At 42.3% G+C, this 24179-nt stretch overlaps 1 protein-coding gene across 2 annotated transcripts in view; it reads left to right on the forward strand.

Annotated features, from left to right (window-relative positions):
• Positions 1–24179, forward strand: part of NUP93 (nucleoporin 93) — a 122261-nt gene that overhangs the window by 95920 nt on the left and 2162 nt on the right. For both annotated transcript variants that reach the window (XM_087940512.1, XM_087940514.1), the window contains 12 exons: positions 797–929; positions 3188–3345; positions 5038–5203; positions 5956–6049; positions 7128–7319; positions 11523–11649; positions 11762–11834; positions 13090–13134; positions 19104–19220; positions 20392–20510; positions 21424–21541; positions 22690–22773. In XM_087940512.1, the coding sequence (XP_087796638.1) occupies positions 797–929; positions 3188–3345; positions 5038–5203; positions 5956–6049; positions 7128–7319; positions 11523–11649; positions 11762–11834; positions 13090–13134; positions 19104–19220; positions 20392–20510; positions 21424–21541; positions 22690–22773 (1426 nt within the window). The remainder of the gene's footprint in view (positions 1–796; positions 930–3187; positions 3346–5037; positions 5204–5955; positions 6050–7127; positions 7320–11522; positions 11650–11761; positions 11835–13089; positions 13135–19103; positions 19221–20391; positions 20511–21423; positions 21542–22689; positions 22774–24179) is intronic.

Below are 24179 nucleotides of genomic sequence, written 5' to 3' on the forward strand. Positions count from 1 at the left end.
GGAACAAGGGCAAAGAAGAGCAACTAAGATGATTAAAGGCCTGGAGGCTAAAACACATGAAGAACGGTTCCAGGATTTGGGTTTGGCTAGTCTAGAGAAAAGAAGGTTTAGGGGAGACATGATAGCAGTATTCCAGTATTTGGGGGGCTGCCACAAAGAAGAGGGGGGGTCACATTATTTTCCAAGGCACCAGAGGGCAGGACAAGAAACAATGGTTGGTAACTAATGAAGGAGAGAAGCAACCTGCAATGAAGGACGAACTTCCTAACCGTGAGAGCAATAAACAATTAACAGTGAGATCAGCTTGCCTCCGGAAGGTGTGAATGCTTCATCCCTGGAGGTTTTTAAGAAGAGATTTGATGGTTAGTTGTCTGAAATGGTATATAGCAGGGGTCTCCAACCTTGGCAACTTTAAGACTAGCGGACTTCAACTCCCAGAGTTCCTCAGCCAGCTTTGCTGGCTGAGGAACTCTGGGAGTTGAAGTCCGCTAGTCTTAAAGTTGCCAAGGTTGGAGACCCCTGCTATATAGGACAGTAATGGCGAACCTTTTTGGCACCGAGTGCCCAAACTGGAACGTGTGTGCATGTGTGTGTGCCAGAGTGCCGGAAACCCAAAGCCCAGCTGGCCGGTGGCTCGCCATCACAGGTATAGAATCTCCTGTTTGAGCAAAGGGCCTGGACTAGAAGATCTCCAAGAACCCTTCGCAGCTCTATTCTGAATCCGATGCTTTGTGTGAAATCAGTCAAAGGATGTTCAGCGACCCTGACTGATTACGCCATGCCTGTTTCCTTGCAGCTACAAGAACTACACTTTGATGACCGTCTTTGGAAATTTGCACCAAGCCCAGCTGGGCGGAGTACCCGGAACTTACCAGTTAGTCCGCAGTTTCTTGAACATCAAACTCCCAGTGTCTGTTCCAGGGCTGCAGGTAGGAACCTCCAGGATTCCATGGTCCTAGCAAAATTTGGTTTATTCATTTACCTCGGCAGAAATGCGCTCGTCAGGTGGAGCGTTTATAATATTTGCAAATGGTGCACTTTGCATTAGCTTTCTCAAGGTTGCCAAAGGCTCTTTTAAAGGGTTTTAAGGTTCTTTTGGAAAGCCTGCTGAAAAATATTAATTGCAGTCTTAAGCGCTTTCTCCTACAGCATCCTTTGCGTAGCCTAAGATCATTTGAAAAACTAGCGGTGGGTTCTTTTTAGACCTTGTGTGTGTTTTTATGCATTGTTGTGTTGATTTTGGTTCTTATCTATATTGTGTTTGGTTTGGTTTGGTTTTTAATCCTGCTTAGAGCATTGCTTTACAAATTGTTTAATTAAAGGAATGAGTATCAGTCAATCAATTTTATTTATGGCAGAAGCACCTAAGTCTTTTTATATATATATATATATTGAAAATAATGTATGGTCTACGTCCCTTTCATTTTACAGAGAAATAACAAATGTTCTGGTAATAATAGTAATAATGAAAATTGTAATTATAATAATAATTATGTTAAATATTAAAAAAATACAGTATATAAAAAAATACAGAAGTACCTAAGTTTTGATCACCACAAGCTGCTCGTGAAATAGCATTTTCACATCTGGGTGCTACATTTTAAAAAGAACATAGATCAGAAAAACAGCCTGGTATATTTAACCTGACAAAGGGAAAAATGAGCATTTGATAGGTCCCGTAAATAAAGAATGTTATCCTGAAAAGAGACCGGGATTTAGATAAGCAGAAACTGCAAAGAACCAGATGTTGAATGAGCATTGGGAGAACATTTCTAAAAATGAGATCAGTTTAACGGTGGGATTTTGTAAATGGCTTGGCAAGATAGTGGGTTTTTCTTCATTGGCAGAATGTAAACACATTTAAGGAAGGTGCTGCAATGAATAGAGATTTCTGCAATATAACCTCTTAAGATTCTTCTCAGCGTGAGGATTCGGTGATGAAAAACCGCATCAAGAAAAAATAACGGATGGTCTCTGGTGGTGTGTTTTCATTCACGGAAAAGCACATTCCGTAGCTAAGCTTTCTATAAATGAGAGAAGGGAGAAACAGCGTTCACCAATTCCCCTCTGACCATATATTCTATAGCAGTTTGAAGAATTCCCCATCTGTCTGGAGCACAAAGACATCTGTGTAAATGGAAATTTTTGCTAAAATGGCTCCCTGCATCTTTGGCGGCTCCTGAGAGATGAAATTTGCATTCATGAATATGCAAATATAATTTCTAAAAATATGTCCATATAGAATGAATAAGCACCTTTTCCAAAAGGCAGATAGGGTTTGAATATCACTAAGCGTGTTTTTTTTTAAATAAGTGCAAGACTTATTTTTATACAGAGGAACCTTCAGTTGATTGTATGTACCACTTACCGTTTCAACATTTATCTCCTAAATTCAAGGTCTTTGTTACAATATCGGAAGTCCTTGACTTATAATCATTCATTTAGTGAACATCGACATTGAAAAAAAGGGACTTATGACTGTTTTTCACACTTAACCCATTGCAGCATCCCCATGGTCATATGATCAAAATTCAGCCACTTGGCAATTGACTCATATTTATGACAGTTGCAGTGTCCCAGAGTGCTGTAGTCCCCTTTTGCGACCGCCTGCTAAGCCATGTCAGTGGGGAAGCTAATGTCAACTCGTAAATCATTCCTATGCCTCTTTCCGAGTTGCTATTAGCAGGAGGGGGGAAAGGCCTGAGGGAGCAGTGCTGCATGCTTATCTTGTGGAGATTGTAGCCTAGGCTACTGGATCTTCTGCCCACGAAAATCCTGCATTGCAGAGTGAGATTGTTTCGTTGGAGAATCTGATTTATGACACGCCGAGGGGAGTGGGGGAAAAAAAGGGTCGTAGGTGATAATAAATTAGGTGTCTCAGAGTTGGCTTTATACAGGTTAATGCCGGTCATGTTGCTCCTCATAAATATTTTGGTTTCTTTTGAACCTTGGCTCAAGGCTCATGATTTAATTAGGGCAATCGCAGGAACCCTGGCAGCCAGATTCACTCAACAACCGAGTTACTAACTTAACAACTGCGGCAAGACAGGCTGTAAACTGGAGCACAGCTCATTTAACAGCTGTCTCTCTCAGCAACTGAAAGTTTGGGGCTCAATTGCAGTCTTAAGTCAAGGACTGTCTGCAACAAGTCAAATCTCTGGACGTTTTCCTGCTTCTATTGTTTTAGGATGGGGAAGTGGAAGGTCATCCTGTCTGGGCAATCATTTACTATTGTATGCGATGCGGGGACTTAATGGCGGCCATGCAAGTGGTGAACCTGGCTCAGCACCAGCTGGGAGATTTCAAAACTTGGTTCCAGGAGTACATGCACAGCAAAGACAAAAGGTACTTGGGTAACGCCGGAAGAGGCCAAGAAAAAGTATGAATGTCAGGGGGTGGCGGGAGGCAGAAGAACTAATTCCATTGAAAGTCATGATTCTGGTTGGAACTTTAAATGCTGGGCATTTCTGCTCACCCTTCAAAATCAACTCGGAGAAAAGAGAGCTTCAGGCTTTCAAGTTGTGTGGAAAACTTTTGATACTTTAAACCAGGGGTCTCCAACCTTGGCCATTTTAAGACTCATGGACTTCAACTCCCAGCTGTCTGAGGAACATTGGGAGTTGAAGTCCACAAGTCTTAAAGTGGCCAGTTGGAGAACCTTGCCTTAAACCAGTGTTTTTCAACTTTGGCCACTTAAAGATGTGTGGACTTCAATTCCCACAATTCCCTAGCTGGGGAATTCTGGAAATCGAAGTCCAGACATCTATCTTCAAGTATCCAGGGTTGAGAAACACTGCCTTAAATTCATGATTCTGAAGCAGTTGGGACTCACAGAAGGTGCAGCCATTTGAGAAATGCACTTTTATTTTTTGCTTCAATTGGAACCTATCTATTTTTAAAATTAAGCACTCTTTCTGAGTGTGAAGCTACATTATGTTGGTGGGAGGTACTTCAGATCTGTTCTTTTGATCCACATGACAGCTCTGAATTTGGATAACTGAAAATTATATTATTAGATCGGTTTCTGCAATATAAAATACTGTGAATTACATGAGCAGCGGAGTTCAGTCAGCAAAAAGGCATCAAGAAAACAGTATTTCCCAATCAACCTGGAAAGCGAAATTAAAAAAAGAACATTTTTTTACACATCGTACAAGGAAAACCTGTATAAGATGTCCTAGAGGTGGCATCTCCCACCAGCTAGATTGGCCAAAATGTATGGAAACCAATCACCTAATGGTTGGAAATGTCTAAAAGAATAGGGCACATACTACCATGTGTGGCGGTCCTGTAAAAAGGCTCAGGAGTTCTGGTATAAAATTTGATTATGGCTAGAGGAAACGACGGGGTTAATTTTTTTTCTACAAACCTGAGTTGTTTTTATTGGGAATAATGGCAGAGAAGTATAGTAAAGCTGATACCTCTCTAATAATACATGTAATCACAGCGGCAAGAATGACATTTCCCCAAAATTGGAAGGCTAGAGAAATTCATAGGGAAGACGAGGTGATAGTTAAGATATTACAATGTGCCAAAATGGATAGGTTGACATTAGAACTGAAGGATAAAGATGAGTCGAATATTGGACTCCCATCTGTCAGAAATGGTGTAGGGTCTCCTGCTTGGGCAGGGGGTTGGACTAGATGACCTACAAGGTCCCTTCCACCTCTGATAAATTTTACCATAGAGGGATATGAAAGGGAGTTCGCAAAATGGAATAAGGTCTAAATGGGAAGGAATCAAAATGTATAAAGATTAAATGTATATATGTATATCAATGTACAAAATTTCTTTTTGAGTGTAACATGCCACGACAAAAGTGTATGTCAAAGAAGATCACAGTTCAATGTTTTTAAAGTTTATACCTAATAAAAACTTATTAAAAGAAAAAAAAGAAAACAGTATTTCTGTCACAGGAAAGCTGCTTGGCTCAAAAGACCACTTTTGAAGCATGGGTAGCTTGCTTTGAGAAGGAAACTCCAAATTTGATTGTTTTAAAGACACCTCAAGTTTCAGCTTCCCTTTTTAAAATTGTAGGCTTTCTCCTGCCACCGAGAACAAAGTTCGCCTCCATTATAGACGGGCGCTGAGAAACAACACTGATCCTTACAAAAGAACCGTGTATTGTATCATAGGCCGGTGTGATATTGCCGATAACCACAGTGAAGTGGCGGATAAAACAGAGGATTATCTTTGGCTGAAGGTAATCACTTTCCTTCAAAATGATTGTGCTGCCATTTTTTTATAATATTCGTTTTTTCTTCCTCATATAAACTTAAACATGATTGAAGATGGTCCGGCTATTATTATCCTACTCCACTGCAGCACCTATATAATAGAAGTCACTCTTCCAAGAGATGACATAGATATGTATGTAAACATAGGATCAAAACTTCCTGTGTTTTCTCTTTCTGTTGGTTGTCATTCTGGAAAGCATTTCATACATTAGATACACCGGAGTCATTCTAGTTACTTTCATCAGTAACTAGAGTTTTATCATCCTAAGTCTTCGGGTTGCTTATTGGTTTGATTTAAGAAACCTCACTTCATGAAAATGTAAAATACAAGATGAAAGTGCACAAGTTAAAAATGCACAAGTTAAACAGATCTTGCTCAGAAACTAGCCACGTTAATTGTGTTCTGTCACAATGCCGTGAGGTCCTGAGGTATACACTGATCACGACACCAAGGGTAGCTACACATATGTGTTGTTTTCTGCGTGTCACCACAGTTGCAAGGGGCAGAAGTCACCAGATAGCTCCATTTGTTCAGAGTGCTTCTGGATCTTCTTGTATCCATGTGCAGTTTATTCAATGATCTCCATACCTCCCAGACCCGTTGGTACTATCCGGTGTTAGTTTTGTGTAGGCCTATTCCATTTTTGGAAAATATATTGCATGCATCCCTTGGGAAAGGAAGGAGGGGTGCTCAATTAATTTTTCTGTCTTTTTCCAGCTGAATCAAGTATGCTTTGACGAGACTAGTTCTAGTGCACCGCAAGACAGGCTGACATTGTCCCAATTCCAGAAACAACTACTTGAAGATTACGGTCAGTTCAGCTAGGGACAGTACCTGGAGATTTCTGAAAATAAACTCTGTTGTGCAGAAAGCTGATCCCAGATCTTGAGCAGATCCGGTGCTGGGACTTTTACAAATGAATTTGTTCAATAAACTGACATGGCACATCAAAGTAAAAGTTCTTGTATGAACACCTTGGCTTTAGGAGATAGTGAAGACTCTGAAACTGGCAATTTATGACTTTTGTTCAAAAGCCAGACTGATACCATAATCTTATCTTAGCAGCAATATTTAAGAAATGTTATGATTCCATCTACTTTGCCACCTTTTCTGTAGTTTTCTTGTTAAATCTCCAGTTATTAAGATATCCTATCAGGGTTCTGGAAGTGACAAGATTTTTAAATCAAATTAAAAAAAAAACCTTCCCAATATTCTTAGGAAATAATTTTCTCTCGCGTTGCTTTGAGGTTATGCTATAGGGAAATCAGCCTGCCTCTTCTGTTCAAGTGTAAATTGTTGATTTTGTTGGGACTTGGGTCACTGTTAATTTTTATCCTGAATTTTAAATTTCTTAAATTCTGCAGTCATTCTTTCGACTCCTGTTAATTGGCTCAAGTGGTAGTCCTTGAGTTACAACCATTCATTTAGTGCCCATTTGACGTTACAACAATACAGGGAAAAGTGACTTATGCACCAGTTATCACCCTGATAAAAATTGCAGCATCCCCATGGCCAAGTGATCAAAATCTAGACACTTGGCAACTGACTCATATTTATGACAATTGCAGTGTTCTGGGGTCATGTGATCCCCTTTTACGACCTTCTGACAAATTCTATGGGGATTCACTTAAAACCCATAGTTATCAATTGAACAAATGCAGTGATTCACTTAACTTGCGGCAAGAACGGTTTGTAAAATGGGTCAAAACTCCTTTCACAAATTGTCTTGCTTAGTAACGGAAATGTTGGGCTCAGTTGTGGTTGCAAGTCCAGTAAAATAAACAATTTAGCAACGTGTCTGCTTTCCCAAACCTGTTTTTCACAGTGACGTCTGCATCGTTGAAGATCAGCTGTAAAAACATCCTTCCCTTTGTGCTTTTCTTCTTCAGGCGAATCACATTTTGCCGTGAATCAGCAGCCATTCCTCTACTTCCAAGTCTTGTTCCTCACAGCCCAGTTCGAAGCTGCCATCGCTTTCCTTTTCCGTACGGAACGTTTGCGTTGCCACGCTGTGCATGTGGCCTTGGTTCTCTTTGAACTGAAGCTGTTGCTGAAATCTTCTGGGCAGAGCGCACAACTCTGTAAGTTTAGTAGGTCTGCGATCATGGCACTGTTGGACTCCTTCCGGGAATAAAGATGGCCAAACCATTGAACGGTAGACTGACATATGAGGCGTGTGATAAGAGAGATCCTTTTAAATAATTAGACCAGCATTTTGCGGTGTTGGCAACCTGAGGATGTGTAGACTTCAACTCCCAGAATTCCCCAGTCAGCAATGAGAATCACTGAGGAATTCTGGGAATTGAAGTCCACACATCTTCAGAGGAATTCTGGGAGTTGAAGTCCACACACCTTCAGAGGAATGCTGGGAGTTGAAGTTCACACATCTTCAAGTTGCCACGGTTGAGAAACACTCAATTAGACTGATGAATAACTTTCTTTTAAGTCAACCACCAGCATTCCAGGCTCTGAAAGGGAGTTGGTAATGACCTCACAACAGCTCCATGAAGGGTGTGGAATGGCCAATCCATAATGTCATGTTGCACCCGTGACATATTGCATACCTACCAGAATTCCACAGGAATGTACGATCAACATTTGACACCATACTGAGCTTCCACTGCATATTTTCTTTTTATATTTTTTTTCTAAATAAAACAAAGCTCAATGTACCTAATTTGATAAATTAATAGGATTAGGTTAACCCTACTTTTTTGAGAGATAAAAATAGCGAGTGACATTTTGGGATGATATATTTTTTTCCAATGATATCCCTCGCTTATTAGCATTTCTTTTATTTTAAAAGCGTGACCCTGGGTTTTCAAAGTAGCTGTCCCCAAAGTAATTCGTGGGAACAATTCATAGATCAGTGTTTTGTTCTTTTTTCTGGCTTGCTGAAAGCAGCCCTAAGAATTACAATACAGTGGCCATATAACCAACAGTATGTTGGCCGTCAATGAAAGTTTTGTTTTCTGTTTCCTTGGCTAATCCCATTAACAGCTGTTGCAGTTATGAAAGTCACCAGTTCTGGTGACTGTCACCACATGGTGGCTGGCAGCCAGACCAACAGCTGAGAAAAATAAATGAATATCAGGAGAATGAGCTTATTGTCCTGCTTTTGTATGCGGGAAAGAAGATAGGAACTTTTAACTCGGATAAGCATCAAAATCTAAGAATCCTTTCCTCCCTCCCTCCCTCCAAGGAATTAATTCATGCTTGGTATTCAAAGTCTTTTAAAAAAATCTAAAATGTTGAAAGTGTCAGAACTCACCCCCCAATTTTATCAGTAGCTGGAGGTTAGATTGAGATGTCACAACCAATGAAACTAGATATTATTTTTACTCTTCCGGTTCATTCATTCATTCATTCATTCATTCATTCATTGAATGTATTTTATTTTTTCTTATATTGAGAACATGTGCACCAAAGACAAATTCCTTGTGTGTCCAATCACCCTTGTCCAATAAAGAATTCTATTCTATTCATTCATTCATTCTTACCATTTGTATAGCCTTCCATCTCAAACCAGTGAGTCTGGGTGGCAAACAATTGTTAAACAGTTAAAACACAATACGGAATGGGTGAAGGAATGGGTGAATTTAACCAATAAGAGAATATTATTCTTAGAAGGCCATGACTTGCAGAGGGGGTGGCATGCTTTTTTATGGGATGTAGGGAAAACTAGCCAGAAATATTTTCACAGACACCTAATCAGAGACTCATTATTAACTAATTGGAAGAAAATATGGAAAAAACACTATTTAAAAATACCAATTTGGATTTCACCCAAATAATCTAGATATCACTAAAATGATTAAATATAAGGACCTATTGGATACGCAAAGAAATTTGAAATCGTGGCAAGAACTTCAAGAGCGGGGACTAAAAATTGATCAGTGGGCATATCTTCAAATTCAAAGTAGATATAAACAGGACAAGAAAGAATTTGGAATTAACAATAAACTCCAGCACTTAGATAAAATTTTATTAGGATCTGGCAAAAAAAATATAGCAAAATTTTATAATTATTTATTGGAAGTAGAATTAGAAGAAGAAATTGTAAAAGGGAACATGATAGCCTGGAGTAGGAATATAGGACGTAGCATCACCATAACAGAATGGGAGAACGTCTGGGGTAGAAATAATAAAATTACAAAATTGGTAGCATACAAAGAAAACGCCTATAAAATGTTTTATAGATGGCATCTTCCTCCTTCGAGATTAGCGAAGATGCACCCCAATGAGTCCGAATTGCTGGAAATGCAAAAAAAAAAAAAGAGGGAACTTTTTTCCATATGTGGTGGTCCTGTACAGAAGCTCCAAAATATTGGCAGAAAATTAGAAATTGGCTGGAAGAAATGATGAGAGAACAAATTGAATTCAAACCAGAGTCCTTTCTGTTAGGGATCTTTGATAAACAAATATCAAAAAAAGTGAAATATATAATAATACACATTTTGACAGCGGCCAGATTGGCTTTTGCACAATGTTGGAAGCAGCCTCATGTTCCATCAGAGGAGATGATTATTCCAAAAATTTCAAGTTGTGCAGAAATGGACAAATTAACTTTGGCATTAAAAAATAAAGACACTTCAATATACTACAACAGCTGGAACTGCTGGTACAAATGGATAGACCAAAGATAGACTTCACACTAAAGGGCAAAAGAGGATAGGATAGATCCATAGTAGTAAGGATTAGGTGTGTGTATATGGCATAAAATAAGGATTAAAAAAGAGGTCTTACAAAGTGTTGAAGATGAGAATGTTTTTAATTGTTTTCTATTTTTTTCTTTCTATTTTCTTCTCCCTTCTTTTTCTCTCTTTCATTTATGTATGTGTTGTTGGTTTGTTTTAATTGTAAAATCAATAAAATTTATTTTTTAAAAATCCACAATACAAAAACACAGAATCGTAGGGTTGGAAGGTTTTCTAATCCAATCCCCCCTTCAACACATACCGTCCCTGTCGAATGGTTTTCCAGTTTATTTTTGAAAACCTCCAGTGATAAGAGCACCCACAATTCCAGGAAGCAAACTATTCCATTGACTAATTTCTCACTGTCCACATTTTTTTTTCTTACCTGTAGGTTTGATTTCCCTCTGATGAGTTTCCATCTGGTATTTCAGGTCCTGCCCTTTGGTGCCCTAGAGAAGTCCCCTCTTATGTGACAACCCTCAAGTATTGGGAGATTGCTATCATGTCGCCCCTTATCCCTCTCTTCAACAGACATACTTAACTTCCTCAACCATTCATAATACAATTTCACCTCCAGAACCTTTAATCATCTTTACTGCTCTTCTCTGTTCTTCTTCACACTTTCCAGGATCTCAACATTTTTTTTTCCCTATTGTGATGACCAGAACTGGGTACAGTATTACAAATGTGACAGAAAAGATATTAAATATAAATTGCAGCCTGGATATATTACGGTGAGTAGGGGACTGCAGGTTGAAACATACAAAGAATGGTTGCAAGAAGTGGCTAGTCTAGTAAAGAGAAGGACCAGGGGAGACAGGATAGAAGTCTTCCAATACTTGAGGGGCTACCCCAGAGAGGAGGAAGGGGTCAAGCTATTTTCCAAAGCACTTTGAAGGCCAGACAAGGAATAATGGATGGAAACTGATCAAGGAGAGATTCAACCTGGAAATACGGAGGAATTTTCTGACAGTGAGAACAATCAACCCATGGAACAGAAGTTGCGGGAGCTTCATACCTGGAGGCTTTCAAGAAAAGACTGGACTGCCATTTGTCAGAAATGGTGTAGGGTCTCCTGCTTGGGCGGGGAGTTGGACTAGATGACCTACAAGGTCCCTTCCAACTCTTATTATTCTGTTAAAATTATAATCCATCAGTGTCAACGTAACCAAGAAATGGGGCCTTCACAGATTCAGGCCCAGGCACATAGCTATTTCACATCTCTATCCTTCCGGAAGTTAAACTAGAGGGAAGTGCTCCTTGTTGCTATAGTTTGATTGGCAGTTCAGCTAGAGGGACATCTAGGTTTTGTAGAATATGGTGGTAGAAATTCAGACAACCTCATCAGAATTTCTTGTCTTGCTATCTTCCTTGTAGCTTTTTTCATCATGAATTGTTGGGTTAAGACCTTTGGAATGGTTTTGGAATTGATATTTACGATGTTTATATCAATCTTTGCATTCTGAATTTCTGGGAACAGGAACAGGATTTCTTCTAAACGTAGATTTTTTGTCTGTCTGGGCGGCCGCTTTTCTTGCTTGAACAAAACGGTGCCACTGCATGGTGTTTGTCTCATTCCCATTTCAGTGAGCCATGAGGCTGGTGACCCTCCGGCCACTCGGCGCCTGAATTTTGTCCGACTTCTGATGTTGTACACCCGCAAGTTTGAGTCGACAGATCCCCGTGAAGCTTTGCAGTACTTCTATTTTCTCAGGTTGTTTCCTGCCCCGCTTAAACGAAAGGGGGGTGGGGAGTTGCCCAATTTGAACGACTGCAACGGCGAAGCAGGATCTGCGGCACTGACCTCTTTGTGATCCTTGTTTTAGGAACGAGAAGGACAGCCAAGGTGAAAACATGTTCCTGCGTTGTGTGAGCGAGCTGGTGATCGAGAGCCGAGAGGTACGCAAGGAGCACCTGGTTCCTTTCCCCCCTGTTAGGTTGGAATTCCTGCTTTTCAGAAGAGAGAGCTGAGAATCTCTTGCTGGGTTCAGAAATCCCTGATTTCTCTCCCCCCGCCACCTATGTTTTACAACAACCATCTTTATTACAATCATAGTACCACAAACCAAAGCAATAAAACAACAATAATACTAAAAAAAATAGAAGTCTGTAGATTTTCTCAATCCTCCAGATCAAGGTTGTTCCAACTGTGCTTTTTCAGGAGGCAACTGGACTTCCTTGTTTTTCCTTTGAAGACCTTTTGCTTCTCCTCCAAGAAGCTTCTTCAGCTCTGACTGGATGGTGGGGAATGGAAGGATTTATATTCCTTGCAGACAGCTGGTCATTTGCATCCTTTTAGAGGGTCACGGAGGCCACTTGGAGGTTTATCTGTGTCCTCAGGGTCACCTGAGGTAGTGCAAATGGTTCCTGTAGTCCGCAAATTTTGGGGGAAATCCGTTCACGGTGTGGGTGTATGAACAGATTCCCCCCACCCCCAAAAACCAGCTGCCTGCAAAGAATATAAATCCTTCCATTCCCCACCATCCAGTCAGAGCTGAAGAAGCTTCTTGGAGGAGAAGTAAAACGTCTTCAGAGAAAAAACAGAAAGTCCAGCTGCCTCTTGAAAAAAAGCACCTTTGGGTCATGCATATGGTGCATTTTCCCCCATTCTCTATTTAGAACACGTGTGAGGAGATGGCTCATACCTGGTGGGGTGTGGCCGCTTCAGGGTTCCTGTGGTCACTCATAAAGGCAAATGACAACAAAGGTGCTTGAGCAGCTGTAATTTTGGAATTGTGTCTTAAGTAACTTTTGGGGGATTGGTCGTAACCTCAAACGGTTGCTCAACAATTGGTCAGCAAGTTGAGGGTCACCTGTATCCATTAAAATCCGGATCATTCATAAGAGCAAGAGCACTTCGATTTATATACCGCTTCACAGTGCTTCACAGCCCTCTCTTAAGTGGTTTACAGAGTAAGCCTGTCGCCCCCAACAATCTGGGTCCTCATTTTATCAACCTTGGAAGGATGGAAGGCCGAGTCAACCTTGAGCCTAGTGGGATTCGAACTGCCAAATTGCAGTCCGCTGGCAGTCAGCAGAAGTAGCCTGCGGTACTGCACTCTTATTATGAGCCACTGTGCCACTGTGGCTCATAATAGGAGTACCAGTATAACTTTCCTAATTCTGTTTTTTTTGTTTTCTCTTGCACGGATAGTTTGACATGATTCTTGGAAAACTGGAGAACGATGGCAGTAGAAAGGTAACTTTGCGTATAGATCTCTTCTCTTGTTTTGAATAGCCCAGTGGCATTGAATGTTGAGTGTAAGGCCAAAATATTGTTGAATTGCATGTCAGAAATGAAAGAATACTTACTGGGCTTTCTGCTGTTAATTTAAAAACAGTATTTTTTTTTTTAAATAAGAGCTTGTAGTCCTCATAATCTATCGAATTGCTTAAGAATTGGAGATGCCATTTGTCTATTATCTTTCTTCCTAATTCCATGCTGCTTCATGGCAGAGAAATTGCTCTTTCACCCATCCCAATCTTCTCAGCACATTCTCCTTCTTCACTCCCCTACCATCCTTCCTTCCTTGCAATTTTGCTTGCACGGCACTGCTCCCGTTTTGCCACCGCACTTGTTTAATTCGCACACTTCGTTCCATATTTGGAATAAACTGATCCTGTTCATTCCCCTTAAACACACGAACACCGCACGTTCCGTGCCTCCCTGTTTAACCAGTTGCAAGATAAATCCTGCTGCCGTCCTGGAAGCTTTGCACAGCTCCTCGTTTTGCAGTCAGCAAAGCATTTTAAATGGCTGGTTAAGGACGATTCCGTTCTTGCCGTGACAGTTCTAGGTCATCAGGGGGAGGGAGGAAGAGAAGGATCAGGAAGAGTCAGGGTGTAATGGTGTTTGGGAATGGTCTTGGGACCGGAGGAGGGGGTAGGGATGTTGCCTGGGGAATGATCCAGTAAGGGGGAGGTGCAGTAAGGGGGAGGTGCCCACAGTTGGGCAGAGAAAGAAACTCAGAAAGGACCCCCTCTAACATCCTCAAGCTGAAAAAAAGAGACAGTGAGAGATTTGTCCTTTCAGACTTTGCAAGAATCTGCTGATGTAGCTTTGCAATACAAGTAGAATTAGCTGGTCTGTTCGTATTTCTGGTTTAGTCTGTCTGGGAAGGCTGACACGTGTGTGTGTGTGTGTGTGTGAATTTGACTGTGTTTTTCCTACATCTGTTGTGATTCACCGGCAGCCGGTGTGGATGGCAGAGGTATCGGAGGGGATTGCCCCTCCCATAAGGGATAAAAGTCAGCCCTCAATGACGAAGACTTTGCAGGAAGCAAAACAGTTCAGTAATTTCCGAGTCCGTTTTGAAGCTCTGTACTCTGGTTGGTTTTTTTCTGGGTTTTTGGGTTGGTTTATGTTAAGCCTTAACAGGACTTCTGTTTTTTGGCAGCATTCTACAGCACTGAAAAGCGTGCTCTTGTCTGGAGGAACTGTGTCTAATGAGTTTTGGCTGGGAACGCAAGTAATTCCCAACGTCGCATTAAAAAAAGGGTTTTACTTTTGAACTCAGTTTGCGTTTGATTAAGTTTGACGAAGCCTGGGTCAGATCAATGTCTGGCAGAGGTTCAGGCTAGGATTTAGTAGGCTTTCAGCTGAATCCCATCCAGGTAGTCCTCAGCTTACAACTCCACAATAGAGCCCAACGTTTCCATGGCTGAGTGAGACAGTTGTTAAGTGAGTTTTGCTCCATTTCACCAGCTTTCCTGGCTACGCTTGTTAAGTAAATCACCGCAGTTGTTAAGTTAGCAACACGGTTGTTAAGTGAATCTGGCTTCCCGGTCGCAAAAGGGGATGGTGTGACCCCCAAGGGGACACGGCGAGCGTCATAACTATGAACCAGTTGCCAAGCCTCTGGATTTTGATCACGAGGATCGCGGCGATGATTGCAAGAGTGAAAACGGTCATAAGTCACTTTTTTTTCTGTGGCATCGTAACTTCGAATGGTCATTAAACAAGTGGTTGTAACCTGGTAATTAATCTGAAGGGAAACCCATGAAGCTTTCTTATTTAAGTTACGGGTTGCTCGTAGGGTCCCGCTAGTATTCTCCACGGTTGAACTCGCTTGGATAGGGCATGGCTTTATATGCCATCCTGCAGATGAGGAGGCCAGGGAAGTGGCTGGGCAAGAACCCAGGGGGGTTGGACCTGTTGAACCCAAGCCCAAAAGAAAAGGTCAGGAGCTGGAATGAGAAAGTAATGGGGGGAGCGCTAGGCCGCTGGAGCGATGCTCTCCTCCAACCTTGAAATCTGGCAGAGACCTCGGTGTCTTTTTGTGGAGATGCCGAGACCTTGGAAAAAGTTCAGAGGAGAGCAACTAAGATGGCCCGGAGACTAAAACTTATGAAGAATGGCTGCAGGATTTGGGCCTGTCTAAAGCAGGGGTGTCCAACCTTTCACCTTCCCTGGGCCACATTAGAAGATGAAAATTTGGTTTGGGCCGCACATAAAATAAAATAACAGTAACGATACCTGATCATCCAAAAACCCGTAGAAAACATAGTTAACATATTAAATTTATTTGGAAATGAAGCTAGTGAGATGTTTTATTATTTATTATTTATTTAAAATTATCTATTTTTATTACGTTTTTTTATCACGGTTTATTTTCTGGCCAAATTTTGGCGGGGGGAGAAAGCTTGCCCGCCTCGCGCCTACCTCTCCTCTTGCAAATGGCCCGGCTGGATGAGGCAGGACTGGAAGGCAGAAGCAGCAGCGGGGGCAGAAGCGGCAGCAGCAACAGCAGGAGGTGGCACTCTGACGGCGCCCGCCTTTTCTGTTGCTGCTTGGCCTGGCGCTCTCCTCGCCCCACCTCGCGCCTGCCTCTCCTCCTCCTCCTCACTGGCTCTGGCATGAAGGTTGGGGTGGGCACTGGGCCGCATTACGAGGCGACCTGGGCCGCATGCGGCCCATGGGCCGCGGGTTGGACAAGCCTGTCTAAAGAAAAGTCTAATCTAAATCTAGTCTAGTCTAAAGAAAAGAAGAATTAAGGGCGACGGGATGGCAGTATTCCAGTATTGGAGGGGCTGCCACAAAGAAGAGGGCGTCAAATTATTCTCCAAAGCACCAGAAGGCAGGACAAGAAACAATCAGTGGAAATTAATCAAGGAGAGAAGCAGCCTGAAATTAAGGAAAAACTTCCTAATAGTGAAGACAATTAACCAATGGAACAACTTATCTCCAGAAATCGTGTGCGCTCCATCACTGGAGGTTTTTAAGAAGAAAATGAACAGCCATTTGTCTGAAATGGTATTCTTCTCTTCTCTTCTCTTCTCTTCTCTTCTCTTCTCTTCTCTTCTCTTCTCTTCTCTTCTCTTCTCTTCTCTTCTCTTCTCTTCTCTTCTCTTCTCTTCTCTTCTCTTCCTTCCTCTCTTCTCTCCCTCTCCCCTTCCCTTCCCTTCCCTTCCCTTCCATTCTATTCTATTCTTTTTGGAACTTGGTGAAAGTGGTCCACAAAGACATCCAGTTGGTGGCAGTGTAGCCATTTATGTCATGAAGAAAATCCTGCTGTTGTTCTCACATAATTTGTTGGAAACCAGAAATCTCTTTCGTGAGACAAAAATCTTGAGATGTTTTGGCATGTTTTGGCTCACCGTGAATATGAAAAGCTTGGAACAAGCTTTTGTTTTGGGAGAGAGATTTGAGCAAAGCCAGCATCCAGATGAATCCGTGAAAAGCTCAAGAGTTTTATCAACTGTTCTATTCTATTCTATTCTATTCTATTCTATTCTATTCTGTTCTATTCTATTCTATTCTATTCTATTCTATTCTATTCTATTTGGAACTTGGTGAAAGTGGTCCACGAAGACATCCAGTTGGTGGCAGTGTAGCCATTTATGTCATGAAGAAAAATCCTGCTGTTGTTTTTTCCTTCCTGCCAATTTTGATGATATTCTTTTGTAGCCTCTGATGAAAGAGCATTTCTGAGACATATTCGTGGCTGAAGTCTTGCCCTTAAGACCACGTGCATGTGTGAATGTCCTTCACTCTGTAATGACCTCTACCAGCCTGTTGGCCCCCATTTTCATTCAGTCCCGAAGGGCAATGTCCAGGGCGATTTTCCCCTGGGCAGCTCCGGAAGATTCAGAGTGATGGAGAAATATAGAAAAGAATCAATAGCGACAAAAAGCCTGCCTGCCATCTTCACCAAGGCTAATTTAACAGATGTTCTCACGTAATTTGTTGGAAACCAGGAATCTCTTTCATGAGACAAAAATCTTGAGATGTTTTGGCATGTTTTGGCTCACCGTGAATATGAAAAGCTTGGAACAAGCTTTTGTTTTGGGAGAGAGATTTGAGCAAAGCCAGCATCCAGATGAATCCGTGAAAAGCTCAAGAGTTTTTATCAACTGTGCAGCAGTAAGAAGGAGCAGACATCTTAAGATATATGATGGGATTCCCCCCACCCCACCGCAGATGCATTATTCCTCTTTACACCTTTCGTAACGGGAAATGCACTCAAACATCAGCTGAAGTTAGACTTCCCACATGAACACTTTAATCAGAAGAACATTTTATTTCACGTCAATGTTTTCTATTATTTGTGGGACCTAGAGACTGTAAATCAGAGATTCACATCTTTTACTTTTATACTTGCTCTGTAATTTTAATTGGGTAGGTCATAATCATTGACTTATCATCTTGGCATATCTTAATTGCGGTTACATCCAGCTGTGTGTATAATTAAAAGATGAAAGAATTAAAACAAAAAAATCAGGTGTACCTGAATTACCACCGTGCTATATAGAGAAATTTTTTCTAATTGACAAATGGGTTCGGGAATTGGTCACCATTGTGATGGCACGGGTCTACGAAGTGGGGGCCCGTGTGATGGACTACAGCAGTGCACCCCTCACTGAAGCTGTGGACTCCAGGGACTGGTTTCATGGACTTGGGTGGTAGTGGTTTTGTGTGCAGCCTGGATTCTGCAAGTCCTTGTGGAGTGATGCCAGTCCACAAATTGGAGGTTGGGACCCCTGGACTACAGTGAAGCTGCATTTTCCTAGAAATTGGGGGGGGGGGGGGCAGACAAGAGCCAGTAAAGCCCGGAACTGGATCGGAGACAGAGGAAGAGAGTTGTTGTAGTTTGTTGGCAGTTGGTGCAGCCGGCAGTGGAATCAGACAGTGGGGAAGAATGGGGACCAGTCAGGGAGTCTGGGGAGGACTCGCACAAGGGTCCTGTGTCTGATGCGGAGATGGGCCAGGACCATCTGGGAAGGGGGTGCTGCCTTTGGAGCCGGCGGAGTCTGGCAGCAGCGAGGCAGAGGAACAAGGGGAGCCTGTTCCCAGTGTGCGTGTGCGCAGAGCTGCTAGAATTTAGGAGCAGCTAAGACTAAAGGGGCAACTCAGGAGTAAGGCTGGGAAGTGATTGCCCCTCCCCTAAGGGATAAAAGTCAGGCCAAGATGATGAAACCTTTGCAGGAAGCAAAGTAGTTTGATTGGTTCAGAATCATCCTTGAAGCTCTTTGTGCTTCATTTTTTTGTGGTTTTTTTTGTACTTTGGTTGGTTTCTTTTCTAGTTCATTTGATACTTCTGTTTTTGGCAGCACTTCATAGAACTGAAAGGTGTGTGGTTATCTTGGGGGACTGTTTGAGCTTAATTCGGGCTGGGAATGAAAACAATTCCCAGCGTTGCAATAAAATAGGTTTTGCTTTTCAAACAAGTTTATGAATAACTATGGTTTATGAAGCCTGGGTCTAGAAAGCCGCTCCCTAGAACGTCTGTGGAGATTCTCAGTCCTCCAGGTCATGGTTGTCCCAAAGGGGCTTTTTCAAGAGGCAACTGGTTTTTCTGGGTTTTCTTTGAAGACGTTTTGCTTCTCATCCAAGAAGCTTCTTCGGCTCTTCCATTCCCCACCGTTCAGTCAGAGCCAAAGAAGCTTCTTGGATGAGAAGCAAAACATCTTCTAAAAAAAAAAACCAGAAAGTCCAGTTGCCTCTTGAAAAAGCACCTTTGGGGCACTCCCTAGAATCTCCCAGGGTATATCTGTTAGGATGAGAGCAGTCAAGGTTTAGTCTGGCAAGATTCTGTCTATATGGCATGAGCTAATAAATAACTGACTGGATTGTTCTCTATCACTCTTGGGCTGGGCCTAATTGCTGTTCGGTTTTCCAAATATTTTATCTCACCTTTTTTAAAAAAAAAAATTGTCCTCTTTCACTAGCCTGGAGTTATTGACAAGTTCACCAGAGACACCAAACCAATTATTAACAAAGTGGCCTCCGTAGCAGAAAGCAAGGGATTGTTTGAAGAAGCCGCCAAACTTTATGACCTTGCCAAGGTAAGTGGGATTTCAAAGATGCGTTGGATACGTTCATCAACTTGCTAGTAAAAATAATAAAAGGCAATAGCACTTTAGACTTACCAAGAAGAGATTCAACCTGGAAATAAGGGGGAATTTTCTGACAGGGAGAACAATCAACCGATGGAACAGAAGTTGCCTTCGGAAGTTGTGGGAGCTTCATCCCTGGAGGCTTTCAAGAAGAGACTGGACTGCCATCTGTCAGAAATGGTGTAGGGTCTCCTGCTTGGGTGGGGGTGGGTGGGGCTGGACTAGATGCCCTCCAAGGTTCCTTCCAACTCTGTTAATCTGTTATATCCCACTTTGTAGCCCTGTCCAAGCGGTTTCCAGTGTCAGCAAATTGCCCCCAACAATCTGGGTCCTCATTTTACCTCAAAGACGGAATACACAGGTGGTCCTCGACTTACCATGACAATTGAGTCCAAAATTTCCGTTGTTAAGTGATTTTTTTTGGCCCTGTTTTACAAGCTTTCTTGCCAAAGTTGTTAAGTGAATTGCTGCAGTTGTTAAGTTAGTCACACGGCCCTTAAGTTAAACTGGCTCCTCTGTTGACTTTGCTTGCCAGAAGGTCGCAAAAGGGGATCAAGTGACCCCAGGACATAAATATGAGCCAGGTGCCAAGCCTCTGGATTCCACGTGACCCGCGTGGAGAGGCTACAACGGTCATACATGTGAAAAATGGCCATAAGCCACTTTTTCAATGCTGTTGTAACGTGGAACGGTCACTAAGTGAACCGTTGTAAGCCGAGGACTACCTCTAAACATATATCAAGTTGTGATGGAGTTAGCAGAGTTGGCTATTCTATTCTATTTCTATTCTAATTTTAATACGGCCAATCTTACGATGTCCTACAATCTAATATTGTTATACATAACTGTGTCAGCACATAATCCTTCCTTTTTCAATTGTTCAATATTTGCTACATCCTTCTAATAGCAATAGCATTATTTTTGAGCGTACCTTTTTCAAACTCTGCCTTAACCTCTAATGTTCACTTTAAATAAAAAATATGTATAACAATATTCCCCCTATTTCTAGACTTCTTTTTATCTATTCTAATTTTTAACACGGCCCTGCCTCCTGCTTTCCAGAAGACCTCCTTGACTCATTCCTGCAGCGCCTTGCTTTCTCTCTTTGTATCTCCCTCAGAATGCCGACAAAGTCCTTGAGCTGATGAACAAGTTGCTAAGCCCCATCGTGTCTCAGGTCAGCGCTCCCCAATCCAACAAGGAAAGGCTGAAGAACATGGCGCATGCCATAGCTGAGAGGTAAGAGACTGGCCTGGGGCCTGGTGTGTGTGTGTGTGTTGAGGATTCCTGCCCATGCCAGATCAGCCAGGTTTCTTTTGACCTTGTCCACCGAAGCTTGGGAGAAGCCTTGCATTATGCAGTCAGAGGTCACATGCAGAGCTAAAATAGAATAGAAGTCTTTATTGGCCAGGTGTGGTTGGAAACACAAGGACTTTGTCTTTGGTGCATATGCTCTTAGTGTACATAAAGGAAAATAAAATACATTCATCAAGAATCATAAGGATTAGGGAGCCTGTGTGGCGCAGTGGTTAGCGTGCGGTGTTGCAAGCCACTTCTGCCGCAGCCAGCTGCCTACAATTTGGCAGTTCAAATCCCACCAGGCTCAAGGTTGACTCAGCCTTCCCTCCTTCCGAGGTGGGTAAAATGAGGACCCAGATTCTTGGAGGCAATAGGCTGACTCTGTAAACGGCTTACGGAGGACTGTAAAGCACCGTGAAGCGGCATATAAGTCTAAATGCTATTGCTATAAGATACAACACTTAGTGATAGTCATAGGTTACTAATAAGCAACCAAAACATACGAGGAAAACAAAATAAAACAATATAAATTGTAAAGATACAAGCAACACAGTTGTAGTCATAAGTGGGAAGAGATAGGTACTAGGAAGGATGAGAAGAAGACTTGTAATACAGTCTTAGTAAATAGTTTGACTAACGTAACAATTGCAGTGGCTCACTTAACAACCGTGGCAAGGAAAGGTCATAGAATGGGGCAAAACGCATTTGACAAAATGTCTCATTGAGCAGCGTAAAGGTTGGGCTCCATTGTCATAATTCGAGGACTCCCTGTAAATGGCAGGATACAAATAAATAAATGTCAAGCGGTGAAGCCTTCCCAAGGCGTTTAATGGCCCTTTCCATTTTGTTGCAGATATAAAGCCCAAGGAATAAGTACCAAGAAGCCGGTTGACTCGACGTTCTACCTTCTGTTAGACCTGATCACGTTTTTTGACGAGTATCACGCTGGCCATATTGATAGGGCCTTTGATGTAAGTTTCCTCCCCTTTTCCTCTCTGAAACTGTACAACTTTAATTGATTTTGAGTCTTAATACCTTGCCTCCAAATTGAGGCGACTGAATTTTACACTTGGAGAAAGTGGCCATTTGCTAACCGTTCTTGTCTTGGTCTCAGCTGAACCAGCCCATGGAAATGGACCCGAATAATGTTAAAATGGCACTAAGGAACACTGGGCAGGTGGTGGTGGTGGCTATTGGCAGAATTAAAAAACAAATCCTCTGCTTAATTTGTGTTTATTTCAGGAGACCATGGCAAAGTTTTAAGTTACAATATTTCATATATTTAACCCTGACATGAAATAGTCATAACATTTTGGTGACTCTACTAGCTTCTATCTCTGTCTGTCTGTCTGTCTCTCTCTCTCTGTCTGTCTGTCTCTCTATCTGTCTGTCTGTCTATCTATCTATCTATCTATCTATCTATCTATCTATCTATCTATCTATCTATCTATCTATCTATCATCTCTCACTGCCTGCCTGCCTGCCTGCCTATCTATCTATCTATCTATCTATCTATCTATCTATCTATCTATCTATCTCTCTCATGCCTCACTGCCTGCCTGCCTGCCTGCCTGCCTATCTATCTATCTATCTATCTATCTATCTATCTATCTATCTATCTATCTATCTCCCTGCTTACCTTCCTGCCTGCCTTCCTACCTGCCTGCCTAATTATCCATCTATCTATCTATCTATCTATCTATCTATCTATCTATCTATCTATCTATCTATCTATCTATCTATCTATCTACCTACCTCTCTCTGTGTGTGTAATGCTTGTAATAGCCTCTTTCCTACTCAGCACACATAGTAGTTAGGTTTGCAGTGTGTGGGCTTTCCCCCTTTTCTAACAATGCTACATTACACGAAAATTTTGTACAATCCCATCGGCATGATTTGGGGGTAAAGAGGCCACAGGGAAGGGGGTTGATTATTTCCCCATTCCTGCTCTGAACCAAGAGCCAGCCAAGAGCTCGGAGAGCAGCAGCTACCCCGCAGCCCGGAGAGACGTGTTTACAGCAAATTTTCCCATTTCCGATTCCTGCTGGTTCCAGTTGTAGTCCAAACCGACAGGCTCAGGGCACGTCATCTTGCCTTATCTATGGATCTCTCTCTGCAGATCATCGAACAGCTAAAATTAGTCCCACTGAGTCAGGAGTACGTGGAAGAACGAGTCGCAGCCTTCAGGCATTTCAGCGATGAAGTAAGCAAGTGGCGCTTTCTTGTCCCTTCCCAGTCTCTGTTTGAATGAGGCATAACGTCGGAGTTCTTGGATTGTGGAAATGATGACCGCTACTACTGCCTAGTTTTGTTACTTAACAGCATGCAAAAAAAGGGGGGGAAAAGGCTTTGAACCTGAAACCTGCCAGGCTCAAAATCAGTTGTGATCATACCAGCAATGTCCCATTGCGATTTCTAGGCGCAAAATTGGTTCAGGATAGATTTTAAAATATCAATCAATCAATAACATCTGCATGACAACCCTTCTGTTAAAATGGGAAGAGCGGTTTCTTGGGGAGCATTTTGAACTCAAGGAAGCATTTTTGAGTTTTCGGCTTGCCCTCTGCCATGCAGTTCACCACTGTCATATTGGCTACAAAGGGAAATTTGGCGACAGGAAAGCTATTTGGGGGTCAAACTGCAAATTAAAATATTTGGGGAGGGTGTGGGGTCACCAATCAACCTCTCAAACTTTTAGAAGGCAGCAGAAGTAATAGTAAGGTGGAGATCTCGTTGGAGGGCAATTCGTTTGAATTGTTCATCCCCCCCCACCCCTTTTGGGGGGGAAAAGTTAATGAATACATACTGCTTTTATTCCCATTCTTAAAGCCCCGTAAAATTGATCCAGGAAATTGCAACGCTGCACCTTTGGGAGAAATCGGTTTGTTAAGGGGCGAAAGGAAGTAGGAGGCCAGAATTGGCATGATTTCAGGGTTCAGCAGACCTATTCTGACCTAGGCTTCCCCAACAGCATGAACCCATCTCCTCGTCCTGATAAACTCCTTTTATTTAGTTTACAGTGAATTCCTCTCCAGCAAAGTTCCGGCCAACATTTCACAATTACAGACCTTTATCAGACTTGGAGAGTTGCCAGGCCGATATCTTTCAGGTGCCACACTGTAGCAGACAATACTTGGCAAGAATGCAGGAACAGATTCTTCACCCAAATGAACGAATTGTCTCCTGCAAAACCCCACTCCCCCTTTTGCTCCTCTTTTATTCCCTCTGGGAGGGGCCATTCACCGTCTATCTGTGGCTTTACTCCCAAGTCGACCCTTGTTCCTCAGCTGTTCCCTTCTTCTGGCAGCTCTGCACATGTGCACACTGGGAACAGGCTCCAGGTGTTCTTCTGCCTCACTGATGTCCGATTCCAAAGGCAGCTGATAACTGTCAGACGGCCTTAGCCTCATCTCTGCCTCCAATGCAGAGCTCTCATCAGAGCCTTCCCTAGACTCCAGGACTGGCTCCCATTCCTCCCCAACCTCCTCACTGTCCTAATCTGCTGCCAGCTCTGCTGACCACCGGCGGGCCACAACAAGGCCATCTGAAGCCGACAGATTGACCCCTGGCCATCAACTGTAACTCAGAATCTCGCACACATGAATCCCC

This window comes from Pseudonaja textilis, chromosome 11 (genome assembly GCF_049901715.1).
Source record: "Pseudonaja textilis isolate UNSWEBS1 chromosome 11, rPseTex1.2, whole genome shotgun sequence".
NCBI classification, from domain to species: Eukaryota; Metazoa; Chordata; class Lepidosauria; order Squamata; family Elapidae; genus Pseudonaja; species Pseudonaja textilis.